We start from the raw sequence: 22,833 nt of genomic DNA, 5'->3' as shown, positions 1-22,833 counted from the left end.
TGACTTGTGGCAGATCCATTGGACCAGGGGTGTCAAACTCGAGGCCCGTGGGCCGGATCCTGCTGGGAGCCCATTTTCGCTGGCAGAGCGCTCGGGCCACCACAGGCGCCCCCGACACGATGAGCTGGCCATGCCCCTCCTGGCCACGCCCCCCAGGGGTCAAACACAACCCTGATGCAGCCCTCAATGAAATCGAGTTTGACACCCCCTGCATTGGACTGCAACTGTCAAAAGTCTCAATAGCTATAACAGGCACACAGATTTTGAAATCGTTTTATACATTCAAGCCTTGATTCCAATGGGGTATCACTAGATAAATCTATGCCATCTTGCTTGCTTAAGAAGCAAGGCAGGCCTTGCTTCTTAAGACTCAATCTTCCGAGAGTTTGCTTAAGAGCGACTGATGTTGAAACCAAATAAAGCTGATTTGTCAATGGTTCAGTTTTCTCCCCATTTTATTGAATCTTGGCATCTTTGTGTTATTTTTTTTCCCCTCCCTACCAGGTTGCACATAGGTAAAGGTGTACAATTGGAGTGTAAAGGGGAAGGTGATGTCTGGGTTCGGTGCCTCAGCGATCATGCGGTGTTCGTTCAGAGTTACTACTTAGACCGAGAAGCAGGACGGGCCCCGGGCGATGCGGTTCACAAAATTTATCCTAGTGCCTATATTAAGGTTTGTTAACAAAATAATCCTGCATTTTAAAGTTGTAATAACAGAAATAATTTTACTTGTCTGGTTCTGGACTGGCAGTGCCAATCCCTGACCTCTTCTCCACAAACTTCTGTTCTCCATGTTGTTTTTTTAATCAGTTCAAAGTTACAGGTCTGCAGCATATCCATGCTGTGTACTCCAAAGGTTGAAAAAAAAAATGCATTGCAGATAAATGCTAAGAGCAACAGTCTGTAGAAGACTTTCTCTGTGAGGGCCTCCCGTTCTGCAGCCCAGACAATACTCCTCAGACACTGTGGGGTTAAGAACGGAAAGCAGTTTTCACATCCTGCTTATATTGATAAAGAGTCTTCCATTACCGTTTTCTCAGGAATGTTTTTATGTAATTTGGTTCCTAAGCTGTCAGTGTGTCTTTGCGGCTTTCAAATCAAGGCTGTTTTGAAGCCAGAAGCGTAGGTGCTTTGTGCTCAGCGCAAACAATAGAAAATGCCTTGTGCAGTGCTGTAAAGAGCTTTACTGTTACAATTTGGATAAATCAAGAAGATCTTGGATGGGAGTTAGTTTAAACATCTTCAAAATCACAAAAAGTCAGATTCTTCAGGTGCCAAACATTGCAGCTTGCAAATGGGGTTGAAGAATGGATTCAGAGAATGGAAGGTGGCCTTAAAACCACGCAGTTATTCTTCAACTAAAATAGCCAAGGAGAGGGAAGTCATCTGTAGCTAGTGGTCCTCGTGTTTTTTATTTTTTATTTTTACATAGATCACAATCCTATGCATGTTTGCTCTAAGTTAAGATTCATACAGATAGTCCTTGATGTTCAAGAGTTCATTTAGTGACCATTTAAAGTTACAATGGCACTGGAAAAAAAGGGATTTATTTATGACCATTTTTCTCACTTACAACCATTGCAGCACCCCTGTGGTCACATGATCAAAATTCGGATGCTTGGCAACTGACTCATATTTATGATGGTTGCAGTGTCCCGGGGTCGTGTGATTGCCTTTTGGGACCTTCTGACAAGCAAAGTCCATAGAGAAGCCAAATGCACTTTGCAACCATGTTACTAATGTAACAACTGCAGTGATTCACTTAACAACTGTGGCAAGAAAATTCACTTAACAAATGTTTCACTTAGCAACAGAAATTTTGGGCTCAATATTGGTCGTAAGCCAAGGATTACCTCTACTTCCATTTGCCCTTGGCCAATTGACTTAGGTTTGCACCTCACTCTTAGCAGCATAAACAGGTGGACATGTTCCTAGCTGTCCACCCATAGGCTCCAAGTCACTCTTGGCTTGACAGGTAGCAGAAGCATAGAAATAGCTGCCATTCCAAGGAGATACCCCCACCCTGTTGGCTTTGGAATGGCTCCCGCTTGATTCTTAATCATTGTGTTCCTTCTCAGAGTACCCAGAATTCATGCAGCCAAAGACACCTCAAATCTTAAAGGGGACTAGAAAGCACGAAAGCAAAAGATACTTATGAGTATTTTTTAATTTAAGCTCCGAGATCCCCAGCCCATGCACTGAGTTCTGCGATTGCCCCACAATAAGCACTTTAGGTAGTGGGGCTGTTTCCCCCCCTAGTTCGGTTGGGCTGTTTGTTTTCGAGATGGCTTCTCCTCTACAATAAACGCTGCTTCTTTTTAAGGTATTCGATTTACGCCAGTGTCACCGCCAAATGCAACAGCAGGCTGCCACAGCGCAAGCCGCAGCTGCTGCTCAAGCTGCCGCGGTGGCAGGGAACATCCCTGGGCCAGGATCTGTCGGAGGAATTGCTCCAGCGATCAGTAAGTGAAATCAGTGAAATCTTTCATCCCTTCGTATATTTTCAAATGCTGTCACTGGAAAAAAGAAAAGTCAAAGAAGTGCATCACAGATTCCCATAGTCAAGAATCATGCATTTCTGATAGTTTAGAATCCAATCCACATTTTTAGTTTCCAGGTATATGTATAAGTTAGGATTTAAACCTGCTTATCTGTGCTTTTTTCTCCTGTCTGCTCAACACACATCTTCAGGTGTAATAAATTAGGTACAGATAGTTCTCGAGTTAGAACCAGTCACTTAGTGACTGTTTAGAGTTCCGAGGGATCTACTTGGGGGCTACTTACGACCCAGAGTCTAATGGTTGTGCCCCCCACGACATTCCCCCCTTGTGCACAGTCACAAGACTGCACAATCTGCACCACATTTATGGCTATTTGCAGCATCCTGTGGTCACGTAACCATTTTTTAGGAAAGTGGTTTATTTAACCACAACAAAAATGGTTGCAAAATTGGCTCAGTCACATGACCGACACCGCTTTACAACAGTCACAACTTAACAATTGTAACGGGCAAGCTCCATTACAGTCTTAACTATAGGATTATTGTATAACTTCACTCAGTTATAATTATGATTAGTCAAACCGTGATTTGCAAAGCAGCCTTCGATGTCCAATCAGATCCCATGCTAATATTTAATCAGCCCTAATTGTGCTTTTTGGAGAGGAATTTTCCCCCTCTTTTTCACTGGAGAGTCCTTGTCTCTCTCCAGCAACACATGCCCAGGAGAAGTTGGTGGAATTTCTGGCTTTGTGAAAGCATTTGCAGACTTTTCCCCTCCCTCATTGGCACCAAGTGGGTGTTGCAACTCTTAAGAAATGATTCAATTTTTTGAAGCAGAAATCAGGGGTTGCAGCTAAAACAAAGAAGCAACCCTTTCTGTCCTGATGAAATTTTTAGTCAGAACTTTTTTTTTTTATTAAAAGAATAACCTGTATAAATGGAGAGTGTGAGGGGCATCATGAGAAACTTCCTTGTTTGAAGAATCTTGACTTCTGAACTGCAGCTGTGCTATGAATTATTCTTTAAATGCTTCATAAATTATAGGCTCAGTGAAATAGAGGTTAGTTAACTAGACAAAGAAATTGAGATACATTTTGGAAAGAGTGACAATCTAATCCCATAAAGTTTTAAAAGAAACGAGAGAGATATTCTCACAATCACAAGGAATTGAGCTTTATTTAAGAGAGGCGGCATCTTTTACTGGGATATGTAGCTCACTTTTTTTTTCTCACAAGATGCTTGACAATTTCAAGGTTTTATTTATCTAAATGTATTACCTGCCCAACTCCAATGGAATTTATTTCCCTTCTCTTTCTAATGCTGGGATAGATGATAGATAGATAGATAGATAGATAGATAGATAGATAGATAGATAGATAGATAGATAGATGATAGATAGATAGATATGTATATGTATATGTATATGTATATATATATATATACAATACACACACGCGTGTGCACACACAGACAATTTTTAAACAAAATACTTGAAAATGTCAAGGTCTTGTTTCTTCATCCATTTCTTTATTTGAATTTATTAGCTGCCAAACTCCAATCGGCTCTGTTTTCTTTCTGTTTCTTAAGTGACGAGTCTGTACAAAGCAAAAGTTGATGGAGGGGAGAACAGCCTTCTTCTCAAATTGGGTTGATGCCAGCACGTGGCTTTGAAGAAAGATATTGCTAAGAGGAATGTTTAACATCCCTGTCCCTGCCTTAGGTTTGTCGGCAGCTGCTGGAATTGGTGTGGACGACCTTCGACGCTTGTGCATCTTGAGGATGAGCTTCGTGAAAGGATGGGGGCCCGACTACCCACGCCAGAGCATCAAAGAGACTCCATGCTGGATCGAAATTCATCTACATCGCGCCCTCCAGCTGCTCGATGAAGTTCTCCACACCATGCCGATTGCAGATCCCCAGCCCTTAGACTGAGACCGCACAGCTGTGAGCCACGACGAAGCGAGGAGGGTGGATTGTAAAATACCATTTTGTTTATTACGGGGAAGATATATTTTACTTCCATTCTGCTTAATCTCTTAACCAGGTTTTAAAGAGAAAATGTCTTTGCCACCTTGCTCTCAGCAGAAAGAAGCTGAACTTGTAACTCCAGATAGTTCACACCTTCAGACCTTCGGTGGGCTACTTGTGGAAAGCTGTCACCAGCCAGAAAATTTTTTAGATGGTGATCGGGCGGGATCACTGCTGCGTCTGTTTCTTGGACATCTCATTGATTCGTGTGAGCTTCTTCTCAGAATTAAACGGGGAGCTCACGCTGAACGATCCTATGCATTTCAGGGAGCCTGGAGGTGGGGGGGGCCTCACTTATGCAGTCACCCAACTTGTCCTTGCATGAGTCCAGCCCAAATGAGCAAAATCATGTTGATTATTCTAAAGGGAGGATTCAGATGCTCTGCTCTAACTGGGCACTGGGGCATGTCTCATCAGGAGTTTTTTATGTAAAATTTTTATGTATGCCTATTATTTTAAAAATGCACTAAAACTGGGATGGGCTTCAGAGCTGGTATCCATTTTAAAGGCAACGTGAAACACACCAATAAAATTGTCTGCTAAATTCAGTAGCGAAACGTCTGCATTATTCTACATTCCCAACTGATTTTAACTTTTACCAGCACGGAACTTCTTAAATACACTTGAGCAATTAATTGGGATAGCGTGAATCTGCTTACTGAACTTGGCGTGCCATCTCAGACTTCTTAAATCATGTTTATGGTTGTACCGCTGAAAAATCCAGATTTTATATTTTTCAAAATTTCTACTCAGGGCAAGCTGGCAAACTTGTTTTTATACTTCTCGGTTATTTTAAGCTGTTTATCTCATCAACGATCTTATCTATTTGCATTGACTTTGTATAGAGAATTTCAAGTAGAAGTTGCAAATGTAATGGCTGTATGACAGATGCATTATGCTTCTCTAGTTAATAAAACTATTAGAAAACACTCTGCACTGATAAAAAGTGATCTACTTCACCTGTGTACTGGACCTTTTGAATCTGGAGCTCTGGATCAGTTTGCCTTCGGGAATTGAAACCAGCCATAGTGAGTTTTTCTTGCAGCATCTATTTTTGGATGTTGGATTTATGGATGTTGCACATTTCTGCCATATTGTCTTCTCTATGTAGTCCTCGACAACCATTCATTTAGCAACCATTTGAAGTTACAACAGCACTGGGAAAAAATGATTTACAATTAGTCCTCAGATTTTGCAGCATCCATAAGGTCAAAATTTGGGCACTTGGCACTGGCTTGTATTTATGACAGTTGCAGTGTCCAGGAATCATGTGATTGACATTTGAGGCTTTCCCAGTCAGCCTCTGACAAAGCCAGCAGGGGAAGCAAGATTCACTTCACGCCCACACGATTCACATATCGACCGCAGTGATTTGCTTTAACAACTGTGGCAAAAAGTTTGTAAAATTTAGGTGTGACTTATTCACTGCCTGTTGTGACCTAGGCTCACTTAGTTATTACAAGACACAATTAGTCCCAAACAAAACTATCTTATTATAACAGCTGAGAATTACTTCATTCCCAGCTTAGTCCAAATTAATTCCAAAACAAGTCCTTCAGAAAAAGTCCTTCGAGCTTATCACAAACCTTTATCTTCTTTGGCAGCCTGCCAAAGGCCTTTCTTGGCAAAGCCCCATGAAGTTCAGAAACAAGAGACGCCGACTGGAAACAGATTTAGCAACATTGCTTTCCTACAAAGAGGCCAAGAGCCTTTGCTGCTCATTTAAGCCTTATGGGAGGGGCCAAACATCTCCTGGCCTTATTCCGAGTCGTCCCTTTTGCTTTAGCTGCTCTTGCCTTCTGGCAGCTCTTCGCATGCGTGCACTAGGAACAGGGTCCTCCTGTTTCTCTGCCTCTCTGCTGTCCGACTCTGGAGGCTCCGGAATCCGTGCATCGCTCCCAGATGGCCCTGACCCCATCTCTGCCTCTGACGCAGAGCCCTCATCCGGGTCTTCCCATGACTCCAGGACTGGCCCATGGTCCTCCACTGCCGCCTCACTGTCTGATTCCGCTGCTAGCTCTGCGGGCTGCTGGCGGGCCACAACACTGCCTTGATTATTCTGATCCCAATTTGGTCATAAATTGAGGACTATTAGTGCAAGAGAAGAACATCATGTAGTGGCTGAGGGGGCTTTTTTCCAGCCTCACAGTCAACAGGTGTAAAGGGGGGGGGATTAGACATGATCCGAAAGAGGAGTCATAATCTCCTGCCTTACCTGATTATTGATCGTGGATTCTCCTTCCTGCTGTATGGCTCTCCTTCATTCACCTGACTCTGTCTTGCTTTACCTTTTTGTGAAACTTGAACAATTCGGAACCTTGTTGTAAATTGCAACATTTAATCAGGTAAGGAGCCATAGCAGAGCCAATTCTTTTTCATGTTAAAAAAAAATGGGAAAATTTTTGACAGCTTCCATATTGAGAGAGCCCCAGCTGTGGCATGAAAGATATTTGTTATTCAAGAACCAAAGAGTTTTTCTTCAGAACTGTCATTCACATGCAAATGTATGCAGTTGTGATTGAATAGTCAATTAAAACTCATACAATTAATCAATAAAAGGTTTGTGTAATTAGGTGGCAGCCCTAATGGAAATTAATTAATACAGCATACCCCCCCCCTCCGCATTCGTAATTTCTAAAGTGCTGTAGTCCCTAGCCCCCACTGCACGTAGCATGAAGTGTGGCTTTGCTTATGGAGGCCTTTGTCTTAACACATCGATGCTTTTTTCAAAGAGAGTGTGCAAAATGATTAGACAATCCCAGATAAACCTTCTGTTGTGGCCCATCAGTGGCCTGTGCAGATTGTAGCTGATTCTGACAACGAGGAGGCTGGTGTGCTGCGCCAGCAGCCTGTGCAGCTGGTGCTCGAGTCGGACAGTGAGGAGGCTGGAGAAGATGTGGTGCCAGAGGCGGGATTCAGCCAAGGCCTTCAGAACCTCCAGAAGCTCCTTTAAGTGAAGAGGATGAACAGGAGGAGTCTCTTCTCAATGCACGGGCACACAGAGCTGCCAAAAGGCAGGAGTGGCTCCTCAGGAGGAGGTGTCCTTGAGAGTAAGGCTTGGGGCTAATTGGCCACTCCCTTAGCCTATTTAAGGAGGAACGCCAATTGCAGCAAGCTGTAGGGAACAACTTTAGTTCATTCTTCGTATCTGGATTCTCTGCAAAATTGCTTCTGGGCTTTCTGCCAACCCTAGTAAGACACTGATTACTTTATCTTAGAATGCTTGTAGGCTGTTAAGGAAGTTTATTAACAGCCTTTGGTTGAGAAAGACTGAGTTATTTGAGTAAAATAAGCTTTGTATAGATTTTGTGTGTGCTGCGTTCTTGGGGTCGGTAGCTGAGGCAGAACACCTTCAGAATTCACACTAGATATGAATCATCCCACTGGACATGGCATTTGATCTGCTCTGCAGCCTTTCCAGAACTCACATAATAGTTCCAAGCCCTACTTTGTGTTAGCTGTGATTTTCTTGAGGGTGGAACGGGGGTGTCAGCATCAGAGGTTACAGAGGTTGCAATGGGTGAATAGCCTTTTCCTCCCCCATTGCAAAACTTGGCCGTATGGGCAGAGGGTATTTAAATACACATGTGGATATTAAATTATTTCTAGCTAGTAGCATTTTCAGTTACTCAGCATTCCAGGGCTGCGTTTTTTGTTTGCAACTTTGAACATTTGTATTTTAAACAATTCCTTCTTTTATTCAAGAATCCCTGCTTAGAAGGACACAGAATTAATTGCTTTGGAAAATAGTGTATGGCAGAGGTGTCCCAAGTTGGCATCTTTAAGATCTATGGACTTCAACTTCCAGAATTCCCCAGCCAGCCATGTCTAAAAAATGCCAAGGCTGGACACTCCTTTTTTTTCTTTTTTTTTCTATTATTTTTATTATTTTTTATTAAAAAAATAAATAAATAAAAAATAAAATAAAAAAAGGCTGGACACTCCTTGTGTATCCTCTACAAAAAGAGTAAAATACTTACAGCTGAGTCTCCAGTGTTTCGGAAGCTCCTTTGACAACTACAGGTAGTCCTTGAGTTACGATGAGTCACTTAGCGACTGGTTGAAGTTGTGTCAGATCTCTCTGAGGTACTTATGACCCAGTTCCGATGGCTGCTCTCCCCCATAGTCACATGACTGCATGTCAGACACTTAGTAGCCAGCCCACATTTACAGAGTTCACAGTGTCCTGCAGTCACATACTACATTTTATGACGGTTTTCCCCAAAACCTGCCATTTGCTTCTGCTTTTCAGCAAAAGTGGCCCTTAGCAAACCATTGGTTTGTTTTAAACAGCCTAAGCGGTGGCTTTATCAATCGAGAATGACCACTGCAAAAAAAGGTGGTGAAATTAGGTCAGTCAAATGGGTGATCCATAAGCCTCATTGACTTACAGCAGGTGTTCTGTCCCCGTCCCACACACACACACCCACAGATGGCCCGGAGTTAATAAGCCACAGGACAAAATCTTTGAAGATAAAGCTGGCAGCAACCCAGTGGCTAGCTGCCAATTCAGACTTTACTCACACAAAACAAAGATTAGACTGCAAGCATTCCGATAAAGCAGGCAAAGTTTCAGCAATACAAGGATTAGTCCAAATGCAGTCCGACAAGGCAGGCAGAAGTCCAGTAACGCAGAGATCATGGATTATTTCTAGTTTTTGCTCGTCACAAACTGAACCGGCCACCACACCCACATTTATACCCTGTGGGGTGTGGTCCAGTGACTCAGCTAATCTCTGGCATGCCTTCCCCTCTGCTGCGCATGCTTCTCCCTGCGCCACTGCCGAGGATCCAGCCAGAAACTTTTCTCCTTCGTCGCTGTCCACCTGTGGCTGCGGGGACGTGCTTGGCTCTGGGCCTATCTCTTGGCCTTCGGTGTCCTCCGGAGGCATTGCCAGAGAGGAGGGTCCTGGAGAGGGAGGCCTTGCCAACTCCTCTCCCTCACTCTCAGAGTCTGCATCTGTCGATAGCCCAGGCTCAGGCAACGGAGCCACAACAGCAGGCTCCATTAGGGTCATAAGTCAAGGACTATCCGTATTGCTGAAAATTGGACAATTGCAAATTGTAATGTAATACAGATGAATATTGTGGTACAGTCCCGAGAAGATGCAGAAGAAACTAGCTCCATCTTTTTTTTTTTTTTTTTTGCATCATTGCCTTAATTTGAAGGTCCCCAAAACAGGTAAAGCTCAAACAGTTACCCATTCTTAGGTTATAAATTAAGGAAATGACGTAGGATCCATGATGCATTTTTGGCCTATTTTGCATAACGTGTTCAAGGCATATTGCATTTTGAAAATCTTGCTGAGGACCTTTTTCTCTCCATGGAAGGATGGGTGGGTGTACTTGGGATGGTGGCTCTGTTTTGAAGAAGAAAATTGTTTTAAAATAATAACTTGACAAATATTGTGACAAACGCACTGCATCCTTGTAGCTTGTAGCTAACCTGGTTATTTACGGGACCGCCTGCTACCACCAATAGCCTCCCACCGACCAGTACGCTCCCATAGAGAGGGGCTCCTCCGGGTGCCGTCGGCCAAACAATGTCGACTGGCGGCCCCCAGGGGGAGAGCCTTCTCTGTGGGGGCACCTACTATCTGGAACGAGCTCCCCCCGGAGATACGGAGGATCCCGGATCTGCATACCTTCCGTCGCGCGCTCAAGACTTTCCTATTTCATCAAGCTGGCCTGACCTAAGTCTTTCCCCTTTTTAAATAGAAATTTTAAATTTGGTTTTAAATTATTGGGGTTTTAAATTTGTTCAGCCAAATTATTTAATTCGTTTTAGTTTATTTTAAATTTTGTATTTATATGTTTTATTCTATGGCTGTTCACCGCCCTGAGTCCTTCGGGAGTAGGGCGGTATACAAATTCAATAAAAACTAAAAACTAAACTAAAACTTTTTGCGCACAAAATTTTAGTGTTTCTGAACAGTGCCTTTACCCTTCTGTTCTCCTAGAACAGGGGTGTCAAACTTGACTTCATTGAGGGCTGCATCAAGGTTGTGTTTGACCTTGGGGGGCTGGGGTGGGTATGGCCAGGGTGGGTGTGGCCAGCTCGACATCAATCATGTTGGGAGTGCCTGTGATAGCGGGGGCGCTCTACCAGCGAAAACAGGCTTCCGAGCTCCTTTTCGGCTGCAACAGCCTCCTGCAACCCTCCGCCAATGAAAATGGCGGAGCACACAGCCCTCCCAAGCTCCATTTTCACTGGCAGAGGCACTGCGGGCCAGTCCTTTGCTGTTTCCAGGGCAGCCCCATAAGCCACATCTAAGCACCCCACAGGCTGGATCCGGCCCCCAGGCCTTGAGTTTGATACCCCTCTCCTAGAACAAAATCAGTTCTGTTCATCAAGTCCCCTCATTGGTTGTCTAGGAGTGCCTCAGGAACCAGAAAAGTGAGTCTTTTCAGATGAGGGACCCCCCTCCTTCCTCCTAGTTTTTAAGAAGTCCAACAAAAGATATTTCATTGGGTCATGAGGACTAGAATGCTGTGATTTTGTCCCTTCTAGTAGCGGAAGGGGTTGGGGTTTTTTTTTTGTATTCTTGATATAGAGAACGGCTCATCCTTCTACTATATGTAGGTTGGACAATATTGCTTTGTTTCTTTTTGTATTATTTGGAATCCAATTTATGGACGTTGGGATGTATGCTTGTGATTGGAGCAGCCTGTAAGCCCATTGAAATAAAATAAAATTTTAAAAAATCAAGTTTGAAATCTCACTTAGCCTTTGAAAACCCAGGCAACTTTAGGGCCGCAGCCACTAGATGTCCTCACTGTTCTATCTGTGGGAGAAAACATCTCATAAAATATGCCTGATTCATCCTCTGCTTTAATTCGACAATAATCCATTTGACTGGTCCGAAAACATTAATGAACTGTGAACTTGGGCATTTGTCCATCCAGATTATTGCTTCTCACAACCTGCCACAGCTAGGCAAACTTGCATCGCCAAGTTCAACTGTATTTTTTTTAAAAAATTATACATTAAAGGTAATTTCAAAATCTAACCAGAAGTTAAAAGCATAGCCATTTCAAATTTAACATTGCAAGTTGGACTGAATGTTTTTTTGCTGGAGTTTTACATGCTGGCTTAGTGGCAGCCCAAAGATGGTATTTATGCAATCAGGGTAATCCATCAAGCGTTCTTTGGATGGTACCATTTCATGCTACTCCCGATTTGGAGGATGGGGCTTGCATGCTATAAGACGCACCTACCTTTTTTGGTGAGAAAAGCAAGAAAAAGAAATCTGCCTCTGCCTCCCAGCAATTTTGCCTCGTTGCAGAAAAACAGCCAGCTTTACTTTCATTTTCATTTTCAGCATAGCTTGATTAGCACAAGGAAAAAAAAAATCTGCTCCCAGCAATTTACCTCCTTGCAGCAAGCAGCAGAGGCCTGCCAATCCAATCAACTAATTAGGCTGTGCTGAAGCTGAAATGAGCTGTTTCTTCTTGCTGCTTGCTCCAAGAAGAAACAAATTTAGAAAATACACTTTTCCCAAAAGGTTTCCACAATTTTGGCCACTGCTGTATGTTAGTAGACCCATTGCTCCTTGGATGCTACTCACCAAATGCTCCTTGATGCTTCCTCAGAAGTTGGAATGCAGCATCAGGAGGTGCCACAAGACGGGGTCCTCATCTTGGTATTTTTCTGCATTTTACTTAAATAATGAGCCACTTAACCACTTGTCACAACTTAATAAGCCACTTAACAACTTCATAAATGGACCAAGCCTTTGCAACATATAGGGCCATGATGGCGAACCTATGGCACGCGTGCCACAGGTGACACGTGTAGCCATATCAGTGGGCACGCCAGTTCAGCTCTGGCGTGCATGCGCGCGCCAGCCAGCTGATTTTCCGGCCAGCTGATTTTCGGGCCTTTCCCTTCAGAAGTAGGGAAACAAGCTGTTTCCTGCCTCCGGAGGGCCTGGGGGGAGGGAGGCCTGTTTTTCTTTCTTACCTGGCTCCAGATCCTCTCTATTTGTCTGGGAAGGGCAAAAACAGCCTTTCCCACTCACTCAGAGGCCCTCCAAAGGCCTGAAACGGCCCATTTCCCAACTCCCGGTGGGACAGGAAGTGACTTTTTTGCTGTCCCCAGCCTCCAGAGCCTCTCTAGGAGTCTCTAGGAGTCCCTCTAGGAGTCTCTAGGAGCCTCTCTAGGAGTTTCTGGAGGCTGGGGACAGCAAAAAAGTCACTTCCTGCCCCACCGGGAGTTGGGAAATGGGCCGTTTCAGGCCTTTGGAGGGCCTCCGAGAGAGTGAGGAAGGCTGTTTTCGCCCTTCCCAGATAAATAGAGAGGATCTGGAGCCAGGTAAGAAAAAAAAATGGGCCTATCAGGCCATCGCGTGTCAGGAACGGGGGGGGTTGCATGCGCAGGGCAGGGCGCATAGAATTATCGGTGTGGGCACTTGTACGTGACCCTCCCCTGCCTCCCCCCCTCTCCTGGCACGCAATGGCAAAAAGGTTAGCCATCACTGATATAGGATAACTTTCTTTTTACGGGTAGTTCTCAAGTAGGGCCAGAACTGCAATCAGAATTTCCTCTGCTAAGCAAGGTAGCTATTAATTGAGCCGCACCTGATTTTACAACTTTTTTTTTGGGCCACAATTGCTCAGCAAATCACTGCAGTTGTCAAGGGCATCATGCAGCCGTTTAAGGGAATCTTGACTTCCCCCAATAATTTTGCTTATCGGAAGCTGGCTGGGAAGGTCACAAATGGGGATCATATGACCCTAGGATGCTGCAGTCATAAGCAGATGCTGGTTGTCAAGCACCCAAATTCTAATCATATGAAAATGGGGATGTTGCCGATGGCTATAAGTGCGAATCACTCTTTTATAGTGGCAGTCATTATGCAAGTTCTTGTAAGTTGAGGACTGAAGAAGCCACGTCATTTACATATGTTGCAGAGCTGATTCTGCTAAGGAATTTGCAGAGCAACCCTTGAGTAGCAAGGGTGTGCACATGAAAGTGATTGAAAGTAGTTAGGAATAACACAGCCAACACACAGATACACTGAGCTGTGTTTACTTTCAGGAAATAGTAATAAGGCACAATCCAATAAACAGTCCAGGTCATTCACATATAAAGCAGTAGATAGTAAAACAATAGTCCAGGGATAATCCAAAAACAAAGTCTTCTTACCAGTCATTGTAGTCATACACAGTAACAGTTGCAAACAGTAGCAAACACAGCAAAAAGCAGTAAATAGCACACAGCAAAGAGCATCAAAGAGAAACAAACCAGGTTTCTAGCTCCCTCTTAAGGACATTGGCTACAGAGCTAACCAATCAGGACACAGTATGATGCAATACAGCAGTCTTAAAGCTATATTGAGGGTTTATATATTGCCAACACAAGTTAGGTAAAATCATTTCCTAACAGATTCAAAGCTGTTCCTGGCTGCCTTTGTGCAGAGGTGTGGTTGTGCGTATGCAAGCACCTGGAGGCAATCAGAAACAGCTTCTGAAACAGCTGCACAATCCTTGCAAACAGTGGGGCAGCTTCGACAAAAATATATATATATATATTCTTGGCGTGCATTCGTATACATTGTTTTTTAACTGCTTTGTAATGCCCTAATACTTAGAAACATGCAGGATTTAAAATGATTTGGAGAGTTTGGACAAATGGGCAGAAAAGATAACATTAAACAGAAATACAGGTAGCCCTCGACTACAACAGTTCATTTAGTGACCATTTGAAGTTACAGTGTCACTGAAAAAGGTGACCATTTATGGCCCTTTTCACACCTACGATCATTGTAGCATCCTCATGGTCATGTGACCAATATTTGGTGCATCCATCCTTGCTCTACTTGACCTCTCGGCAGCTTTCAATACCATTGACCATGGTATTCTCCGGGTGGTCTTGTGCTATCCTGGTGCACTTCCTTCCTCTGCAGCCACTCTCAGTCAGTGTTGATAGGAGGGGAGAGATCCAGCCCTCGCCCACTGCTATGTGGGGTGCCGCAGGGCTCGGTACTCTCTCCGCTCCTGTTCAACATTTATATGAAGCCGCTGGGTGAGATCATCCATCACCATGGACTGAGGTTTCACCAATATGCTGATGATACTCAGCTGTATGTCTTGGCCCATGGTGAGTTAAGTGATGCCATGTCCTAAAGGCTGTTAGGGGCTGGATAGGGAGCAACGGGTTGAAACTAAACCCTTGCAAGACCGAGTGGCTCTGGGTTTGGGGTTCGTTGGCTCAGGGACAATTGTGTTGTGGCTCCGTTGCCTGAGCCTGGGCTATCGACAGATGCAGACTCTGAGAGTGAGGGAGAGGAGTTGGCAAGGCCTCCCTCTCCAGGATCCTCCTCTCTGGCAATGCCTCCGGAGGACACCGAAGGCCAAAAGATAGGCCCAGAGCCAAGCACATCCCCACAGCCATAGGTGGACAGCGACGAAGGAGATAAGTGCTGCCTGGACCCTCGGCAGAGATGCAGGGAGAAGCGTACGCAGCAGAGGGGAAGGCGTGCCAGAGATTAGCTGAGTCACTGGACCACACCCCAGAGGGTATAAATGTGGGTGTGGTAGCCGGTTCAGTTTGTGACGAGCAAAAACTAGAAATCACTCATGGTCTCTGTGTTACTGGACTTCTGCCTGCCTTGTCGGACTGCATTTGGACTAATCCTTGTATTGCGGAAACTTTGCCTGCTTTATCGGAATGCTTGCAGTCTAATCTTTGTTTTGTGTGAGTAAAGTCTGAATTGGCACCTAGCCACTGGGTTGCTGCCAGCTTTATCTTCAAAGATTTTGTCGTGTGGCTTATTAACTCTGGGCCGTCTGTGGGGGTGCGTGTGTGGGACGGGGACAGAACAAATTGCCACCTTTGGTCTTGGATGGGGTGGCACTGCCCCAAACAGACTCTGTGTGCAATCAAGGAGTTTTCCTGGACTCACAATTCCTGCTCGAAGAGCAGGTGGCGGTCGTGGCCAGGAGGGCCTATGCTCAATTGCAGGTTGTGCACCAGTTACGCCCTTTCCTGGAGCAACAGTCACTCATGCCCTAGTCGCTTCTCATCTTGACTATTGCAACATGCTCTAAATGGGGCTCTACATGAGGCTGCCCTTGAAGAGCATTTGGAAGCTCCAATGGGTGCAAAATGCAGCGGCCAGCATGGTTTTGTGCAGACCCTGCTGTGCACATGTATCACCTCTCCTGCGGGAGCTGCATTGGTTGCCGATTTGCTTCTGGGTGCAATTCAAGGTGCTGGTTGTCACCTTTAACGTCCTTCATGACTTGGGACCAGGTTGTTTTTAATTTTTGCTTTAATTTATATGCCGCCCTACTCCGGAGACTGTAAGGGCAGCTTACAATGCGTTAAGCAATAGCCTTCATACTTTTGTATATTTATACAAAGTCAGCTTATTGCCCCCACAAACTGGGTCCTCATTTTACCCACCTTAGAAAGGATGGAAGGCTGAGTCAACCTTGAGCCTGGTGAGATTTGAACTTGCAGTAATTGCAAGCAGCAGATGTTAATAACAGTGCTTTAGTCCACTGTACTACAGGCTCTTTCCCTACAGGCTCTTTCTACTACAGGCTCTTTCCAGGTTATCTGAGGGACCGTCTCTTGCCGGTCACATCTATCCGACCCATCAGAGCGGGGAGGCAGGGAATGTTGCGGGTTCCATTCCCGAGGGGGATACACCTGGTGGGACACAGAAGACGGGCCTTCTCTGTGGTGGCTCCCTCTCTCTGGAACATCATTCCACCAGAGATTAGGATGTCTCCCACTCTAATACTCTCCTGGAAGACCTGGTTCTGCCAGCGGGCCTGGGGAACCCAGAGTGGGATGGAGCCCATTAAATGGCTCGTGTGATCTGCTGTCGTGGGGGTGGGAGGTGGCGGTGATTTTGTTATATTGTGCTATATTAATTTATTTGATTCTTTTTGTTAGTTTTTATTGTTTTAAATATGGTTCTATATTCTGTAAGCCGCCTTGAGTCGCCATGGGCGAATAGGCAGCAATATAAATTCAATCAATCAATCAATCAATCAAACAATCAATCAATCAATCAAAAGAGCCTGGATAGCTCAACAGACAGAAGCACTGTAATTTAACACCAGCTGTCTGCAATCAAAGTAAGATCGAATCTCGCCAGGCTCAAGGTTGACTCAGCCTTCCATCCTTTCTAAGGTGGGTAAATTGAGGACCCAGTTTGTGGGGGCAATAAGCTGACTTTGTATAAATATACAAAAGTATGAAGGCTACTGCTTAACGCATTGTAAGCCGCCCTGAATCTCCGGAGAAGGGTGGCATATAAATCAAATTTTTAAAAAAAATCAAGTCAATGAGGAAACCAGATTCTCTTAACCACCAGGTTACTAACTTAACAACTGCAATGATTCATTTAACAACTGTGGCAAGAAAGCTCAAAAAAAATTGTGTGTGTGGGGGGAATTCACTTAACACATGTCTCACTTAGCAACAGAAATTTTGGGCTCAATTGTGGACGTAGGTCGAGGACTTCCTGTAACTGCAAAGGTCAGTTAGAAAAAAAAAATGCATAGGCATCGAATCGCTGATATGCAGCTGGGGCAACAGCACAGGTGGAATAGACCTTGAAGTTGTAGCTGATCACACACTAAAAATTTATCAGAATATGACCCATGGAGCCCAGAAAGACAAATGCTCCAAGTGGCGATTCCGTCAACAGATAAACAGGTTTTTAAACCATGGATAATAAGCTGAGCTGTCATTTCCAGCATCCCTGAAAAATGCGGCTATTGGAGAAGAAGATTTGATATTGGAATTAATTGCCCAAAGTATTTTGGACACTCTTTCTTCAAATGTACGTTCGAGCGGATGGTGGAGGGCCATCTCCTGAGGAATGTTTTAATGCCGGGGTCTCCATACCTCCAAGAGGTATTCTGGAAGTTGAAGTCCACAAGTCTTAAAGTTGCCAAGGTTGAAGACCCCTGTTGTAATGGACTTTCCTTTTAATGGCTGAGGAAGAGGAGATAGAAGTTTCTAGAAGTTATCCTGAGGTGATTCTTGCTTTCTCCAGTATCCAACTGCGTCTATGGGATCACTCTTTCCATGGACAGCCCACTCATAAACAGGAGTCACCCATGTATACCAAACCATCAAAACAACAGAAATGTTTGGATGTTGCAATGTACCATTAACTTGTGGATCCTTTTATTTGCAGTACAGGTGAGTCATTGGTTGAAATTTCCCCTGGGTTGCTTGGAGGACTTTGTCCATCACGTAAACCTTTCTGGATCAGCAGTTGCCACACCCTGCAAAATATCTCCTCAGCTGTCTTAGGCCGCTTCATTTCCAGCCCTGCTTAAATTCCCAACGGGCAAGGCACTTAAAATGCCGCTGTTCTAAAGATTTTCGATATGAGGATAAAGAGGAGCACATATATTTATGGTGAAAGAAAGACAAAGCTGGGATTAGGATATCTCACCACCCATCCCACAAAGAGGAGGTAGAAAATTTGCAAGGAGAGAGAGAGAGAGATGGCTGCCAGGGTGCAGAGGTGGGTTTCAGCAGGTTCTGACCAGTTCTGGAGAACCGGTAGCGGAAATTTTGAGTAGTTCGGAGAACCGGTAGTAAAATTTCTGACTGGCCTCTCCCCCATCTATTCTCTGCCTCCCAAGTCCCAGCTGATTGGGAGGAAATGGGGATTTTGCAGTAACCTTCCCCTGGATTGGGGTGGGAATGGAGATTTTACAGTATCCTTCCCCTGCCACATCCACCAAGCCACACCCACAGAATTGGTAGTAAAACAAATTGAAACCCACCACAGCTGGTATGGTTTGGAATGTTTGTTAAAATTGCACAATTTAGTATTTTAATTTAAAATAAATTTTTATTGAGTATAAATATTAAAAAAGACATAACATAACATATACACAACAAACATTTATACAACATATACACAAAAAGATTATGTTTTCTTAAGCATTTTTTCAAAGTGACATTCTACAATTCTATTTATAATATATTTCTTCACCTCTCCTTAATCTAATAACATTTTTTAAAAAAATAGGTAATATTTCCCCCTATATTTTTTGTTTGTTTCTCATTTTTAACCAATTATACCAATTATTCCATATTTTGTAATAATCTGATTCTTCTCTTTCTTGTATTTCTTTGGTTAACCTATCCATTTCAGCACATTCTAAGATTTAGATAGAACTAAAGGACTCTAGAACTTTAACAATTGAGGGACACGAACTCCAAATTGGCTGGCACTCCTTTATGTGGGATGAAAAATACAAAACACATTCATATTTTAAAAGACACACAATAAGAAACTCATTACTACAAATTTGGCTTAAAATTAAAAAATTAAAATTAAAATTGCACAATTTAGTATCACATCTATATTAGTATTGGGGTGAAGAATCCTGCAGTTTTTTCTATCCATCTCTTTTGGTTTAATGAAGGAGAACTTGCTTTCAAAATATTTTTGCAAAGAGTATTTTATTGATTCTCGGGAGTTGGGGAAAGGAGAGACTAGGGATTCTTGGACTTCCTCTGGGGGTGTCTCTGCTGGGATTTCTGTGACTGGTCCCATGGAAAGATATCAGGAGGGAATGCCTGTTTGGGAGCAAGGATGGAGGAGGTTGGAGAAAGTTTGATCAGCTGGAGACTGGCAAGCAGGGGTGAAATCTAGCAGGTTCTGACAGGTTCTGGAAAACCGGTAGCAGAAATTTTGAGCAGTTTGAAGAACCAGTAGCGGAAATTTTGAGTAGTTCGGAGAACCAGCAAATACTACCTCTGGCTGGCTCCAGAGTGGGGTGGGAATGGAGATATTGCAATATCCTTCCTGCAGGAGTGGGGAGGGAATGGGAATTTTGCAATATCCTTCCCCTGGAGTGGAGTGGGAATGGAGATTTTGCAGTATCCTTCCCCTGCCACGCCCACCAAACCACACCATGCCCACCAAGCCACGTCCACAGAACCGGTAGTAAAAAAAATTGGATTTCACCACTGCTAGCAAGTAATAGAAACAAATGAAATTTGGCCCAGGGACTATTGTAATAGACTCAGAAATACAGAGTCCCTTGATATTAATCAGTTGTGGGTGCTGTAACAACTGGAGGGTTTTAAGAAGAGATTGGACAGCATTTGTGTGGAATGGTATAAGGTTTCCTGCCTGAGCAGGGGGTTGGACTAGATGACCTCCAACGTTCCTTCCAACTGTTCTTCTGTCAAATACACCGAAAACAACACGTCTCGCTGCCAATTTCAACAAGAAAGCTAAAAAAAAAAAGAATAAACCCTACCGAGAGAAATAAATCCAACATTTTTTAAAGCACCCTGACAATAAAATAAGAGAAACGGAAGTCTTGTTTGCAGATAAAGAAAACCGCTTAAAATTGGATGGCGATTTTGGCATCTGCGTTAATAATGCACATGGACATGTCTGTGCATAAATCCTTGGCCGAAAATGCAACACGTCTTCTGAAGAACTTACTAGTCAGCAACCACTGAAGAATTCTTGGTGACGTCTTTGGTTCTCATTTGGCCTTTTATTTATTGGATGGAGGTCTTGTGTTTCCTTCAGGAGCTCAAAGCAATATGTGTGACACCCCCTCTCCCCCCACCTCACACCTACAACCTTGAGGTGTCATTGGGTTGTGAGAGAGTGCTACCCAGTGGTGAAATGTAAAATTTGTTACTACTGGTTCTGTGGGCGTGGCTTGGGGGGGGTAATATGACTGAATGGGTGTGGCCAACTTTTTTTTTAAACTTTTAAAACCATTTTTTCTACAAACTCTTTGGCTGAAAAAAATGCTTTTAAAAGCCTCTGACGGTCCCAGCTGACTTGCCTGATCAGCAGAGGCTTTTCTTTTTTTTTAAAGCCTCTGACGATCCCAGCTGACTTGCCTGATCAGCAGAGGCTTTGTTTTTACTTTTAAAAGGATTTTTTCGGCCGAAGAGGTTGAAGAAAAAATGCTTTTAAAAATAAAATAGAAAGCCTCTGATGATCATGTGACTCAGCTGGGCATGAGGATGGGGAGGGATTTTTGCTACCGGTTCTCCAAACCACCCGCTGCCATCGCTACCGGATCGGGTGATCCGGTCCGAACCGGGAGCATTTCACCCCTGGTGCTATCCAATGCACTTGAGGTAGGATCTTCTTCAATTTGGATTACTGGAATACAAATTATGGATCTATTTGACCCCTTTAGACACTTGCTGCATCTCAGACCAAATATGTAAATCACCACTTTCAGAATTCCTAAACAACAGGACCATTGAAGTCCCAAATGAAAACATTTTCTATTTGTGGGTGTGATCCAGGGTGAGTGGGTTCTACTTACCTTTACTACCGGTTTGCAATGGGATCGCGCACGCGTGCTTGCTTCACTCATGCGTGCACCTTGCTTCTGTGCATGTGCAGATCACCGATGACGACATCCGGGGCAGTGGGTGGGCTTCCCGCCAGTTTTACTACCGGTTTTTGCAAACCGGTCCGAACCGGGGGGCAACCCACCACTGGTGTGATCTTCCATGAGGGAGAGAGGTGCTTCCTAAATGTGATAGTAAGTAAGTAAGTAAGTAAGTAAGTAAGTAAGTAAGTAAGTAAGTGCAAACTACAGTAGTGGCCAAAATTGTGGAAACCTTTTGGGGAAAGTGTATTTTCTAAAACTAGCTGATAACGCCACTTTTTTTTGGGAGTAGTACCATAAAATTATATATCCATTTGGAAAGATAATTTAATCAAGAATGTAATGCAATAACTTTTATGAAGAATTTGCTATTAGAATAGCAGTTATAGTATAAAGAAGAAAAGTGAAACACGTAGAAAAAATGAGTTATAGAAAAATTATCACGTCAGTTAATAATTGGGTAATAATGAATTACGGCTTTACAACATCTTCCCATGGAGTGAACCAAGCCTTTTAGTTCTGCAGTTGTTAAAATGTGAAACCAAGATTGAATGAAGGCTTCTATTAACTGGGTTTTATGGCTGGGTGGCTTCTGACTAGCAAGTTTCTTTAGTCGGCTCCATAGATTTTCAATTGGGTTAAGGCCTGGGCTATTCCGCTATTCCAGCAGTGGAATAGGACTATCTTGAAACTCCCCTTTTCCCAAAAGGTTTCCACAATTTTGGCCACTACTATATTTTAGGAATATTCTTCAGCATCTCAGTAGAATGCAGATGGATAGGGTCTTCCTCCCACCCCCATATAGGAGCTTTTTCCAAAAGGCAATTGGACTTTCTTGGTTTTTGCCTTTGAAAACATTTTGCTCCTTATTTAGAACTGAAGAAATTTCTTGGATGAGAAGCAAAATGTTTTCAAGGGAAAAAAAAAAAAAGCAAGTCCAGTTGCCTTTTGGAAAAAGCACCTCTGGGACACCCATGACCTGGATGATTGAGAATTTCCATAGGCATTTTCAGTTTTTACAAAACTCTTGGGAGATATCGAGGCTCAGTCATTTAATCCGTGTAACGCTTTTAGAATTTCTTAATCCCACTCCTTCGCCTGGTTTGTCCTGCTCTTTTCTGGGCAGGCACAGAGAAAGATCTGCCTCAATGGCTTATACAGGCCATAAAGCCTCTGCAATCTCTCTTTTTTTTATTAATCTCTCCTTAATTCCCTTCTTTAAGGGAGTTAATTCCCATATTCCTCACCTCTTTCTGCTTCTGAAGTAATAACCTTTGTTATTACTGCCATTAAGCTTCTTAAAATCCTTTTCTGCTTAAATTCCTTGTGTCAATGAATGTTCCTTTTTAAAAAAATCCATTTTCTGAAGGAAAACCATTTTTTGTAACAATTTCCTTGACACTTTTCGTGACTCATCCTGTTGACCTTAATGTAATGGTGGGGTTTTTTTTTTTGGTCTGTTTTGGACTAAGCATTATTGCTGAGCTTGTATTATTGTGGTTTTGAATAATTCTTCTCGGAAAAAAATTGTTTTCTTTCCCTTTAACTTCATTCCTATCAGCCTCCTAAATTTGAAAAACAGTATTCATTCTCTTAAAGGCAAACCTGACCAAAAGTTCCTCTTAGGTGGTCATTTTCTACAGATAGTTCCGTGAAATATTTGAATTTTTATTCATTTTTTTAAAAAGCCTATTTTGCCACTGATTTTGCCACTGGTCAAAGATTTATGGGGCTCCTGCCAATACATGGAAGAGTTTGAGTTAATGAACAATATTGAACTTCAGTGCTTGTTTTACCTCATAAACAAAGCATTCAACTCAGTGTATTGGGCTACTGAGATAAAATAATTATCTGCCCCCAGAGATAAGGAGAATCCAAGACCTCGGCACCTTCCGCCGTGCCCTTAAAACCTTCTTTTTCAAGCAAGCCGGGCTGGCCTA

At 43.4% G+C, this 22,833-nt stretch overlaps 1 protein-coding gene across 3 annotated transcripts in view; it reads left to right on the top strand.

Moving 5' to 3' along the window:
- The window catches only part of SMAD4 (SMAD family member 4), a 34,787-nt gene extending 29,330 nt beyond the window's left edge, over positions 1 to 5,457 (top strand). For 2 of the 3 annotated variants that reach the window (XM_070938936.1, XM_070938934.1), the window contains 3 exons: positions 505 to 673; positions 2,324 to 2,462; positions 4,221 to 5,457. In XM_070938936.1, coding sequence (XP_070795037.1) covers positions 505 to 673; positions 2,324 to 2,462; positions 4,221 to 4,432 — 520 coding nt within the window. In that variant the 3' untranslated portion in view covers positions 4,433 to 5,457. The remainder of the gene's footprint in view (positions 1 to 504; positions 674 to 2,323; positions 2,463 to 4,220) is intronic. The other variant, XM_070938935.1, reaches the window with a different exon arrangement.
- Positions 5,458 to 22,833: the final 17,376 nt, after the last annotated feature.

The sequence above is a fragment of the Pituophis catenifer genome, unplaced genomic scaffold (assembly GCF_029215685.1).
Source record: "Pituophis catenifer annectens isolate HBS135680 unplaced genomic scaffold, rPitCat1.0.hap2 SCAF_2, whole genome shotgun sequence".
Lineage (NCBI taxonomy): Eukaryota > Metazoa > Chordata > Lepidosauria > Squamata > Colubridae > Pituophis > Pituophis catenifer.
Note: the sequence above shows the minus strand (reverse complement) of the source record. Positions and strands in the feature narration are given on the sequence as shown.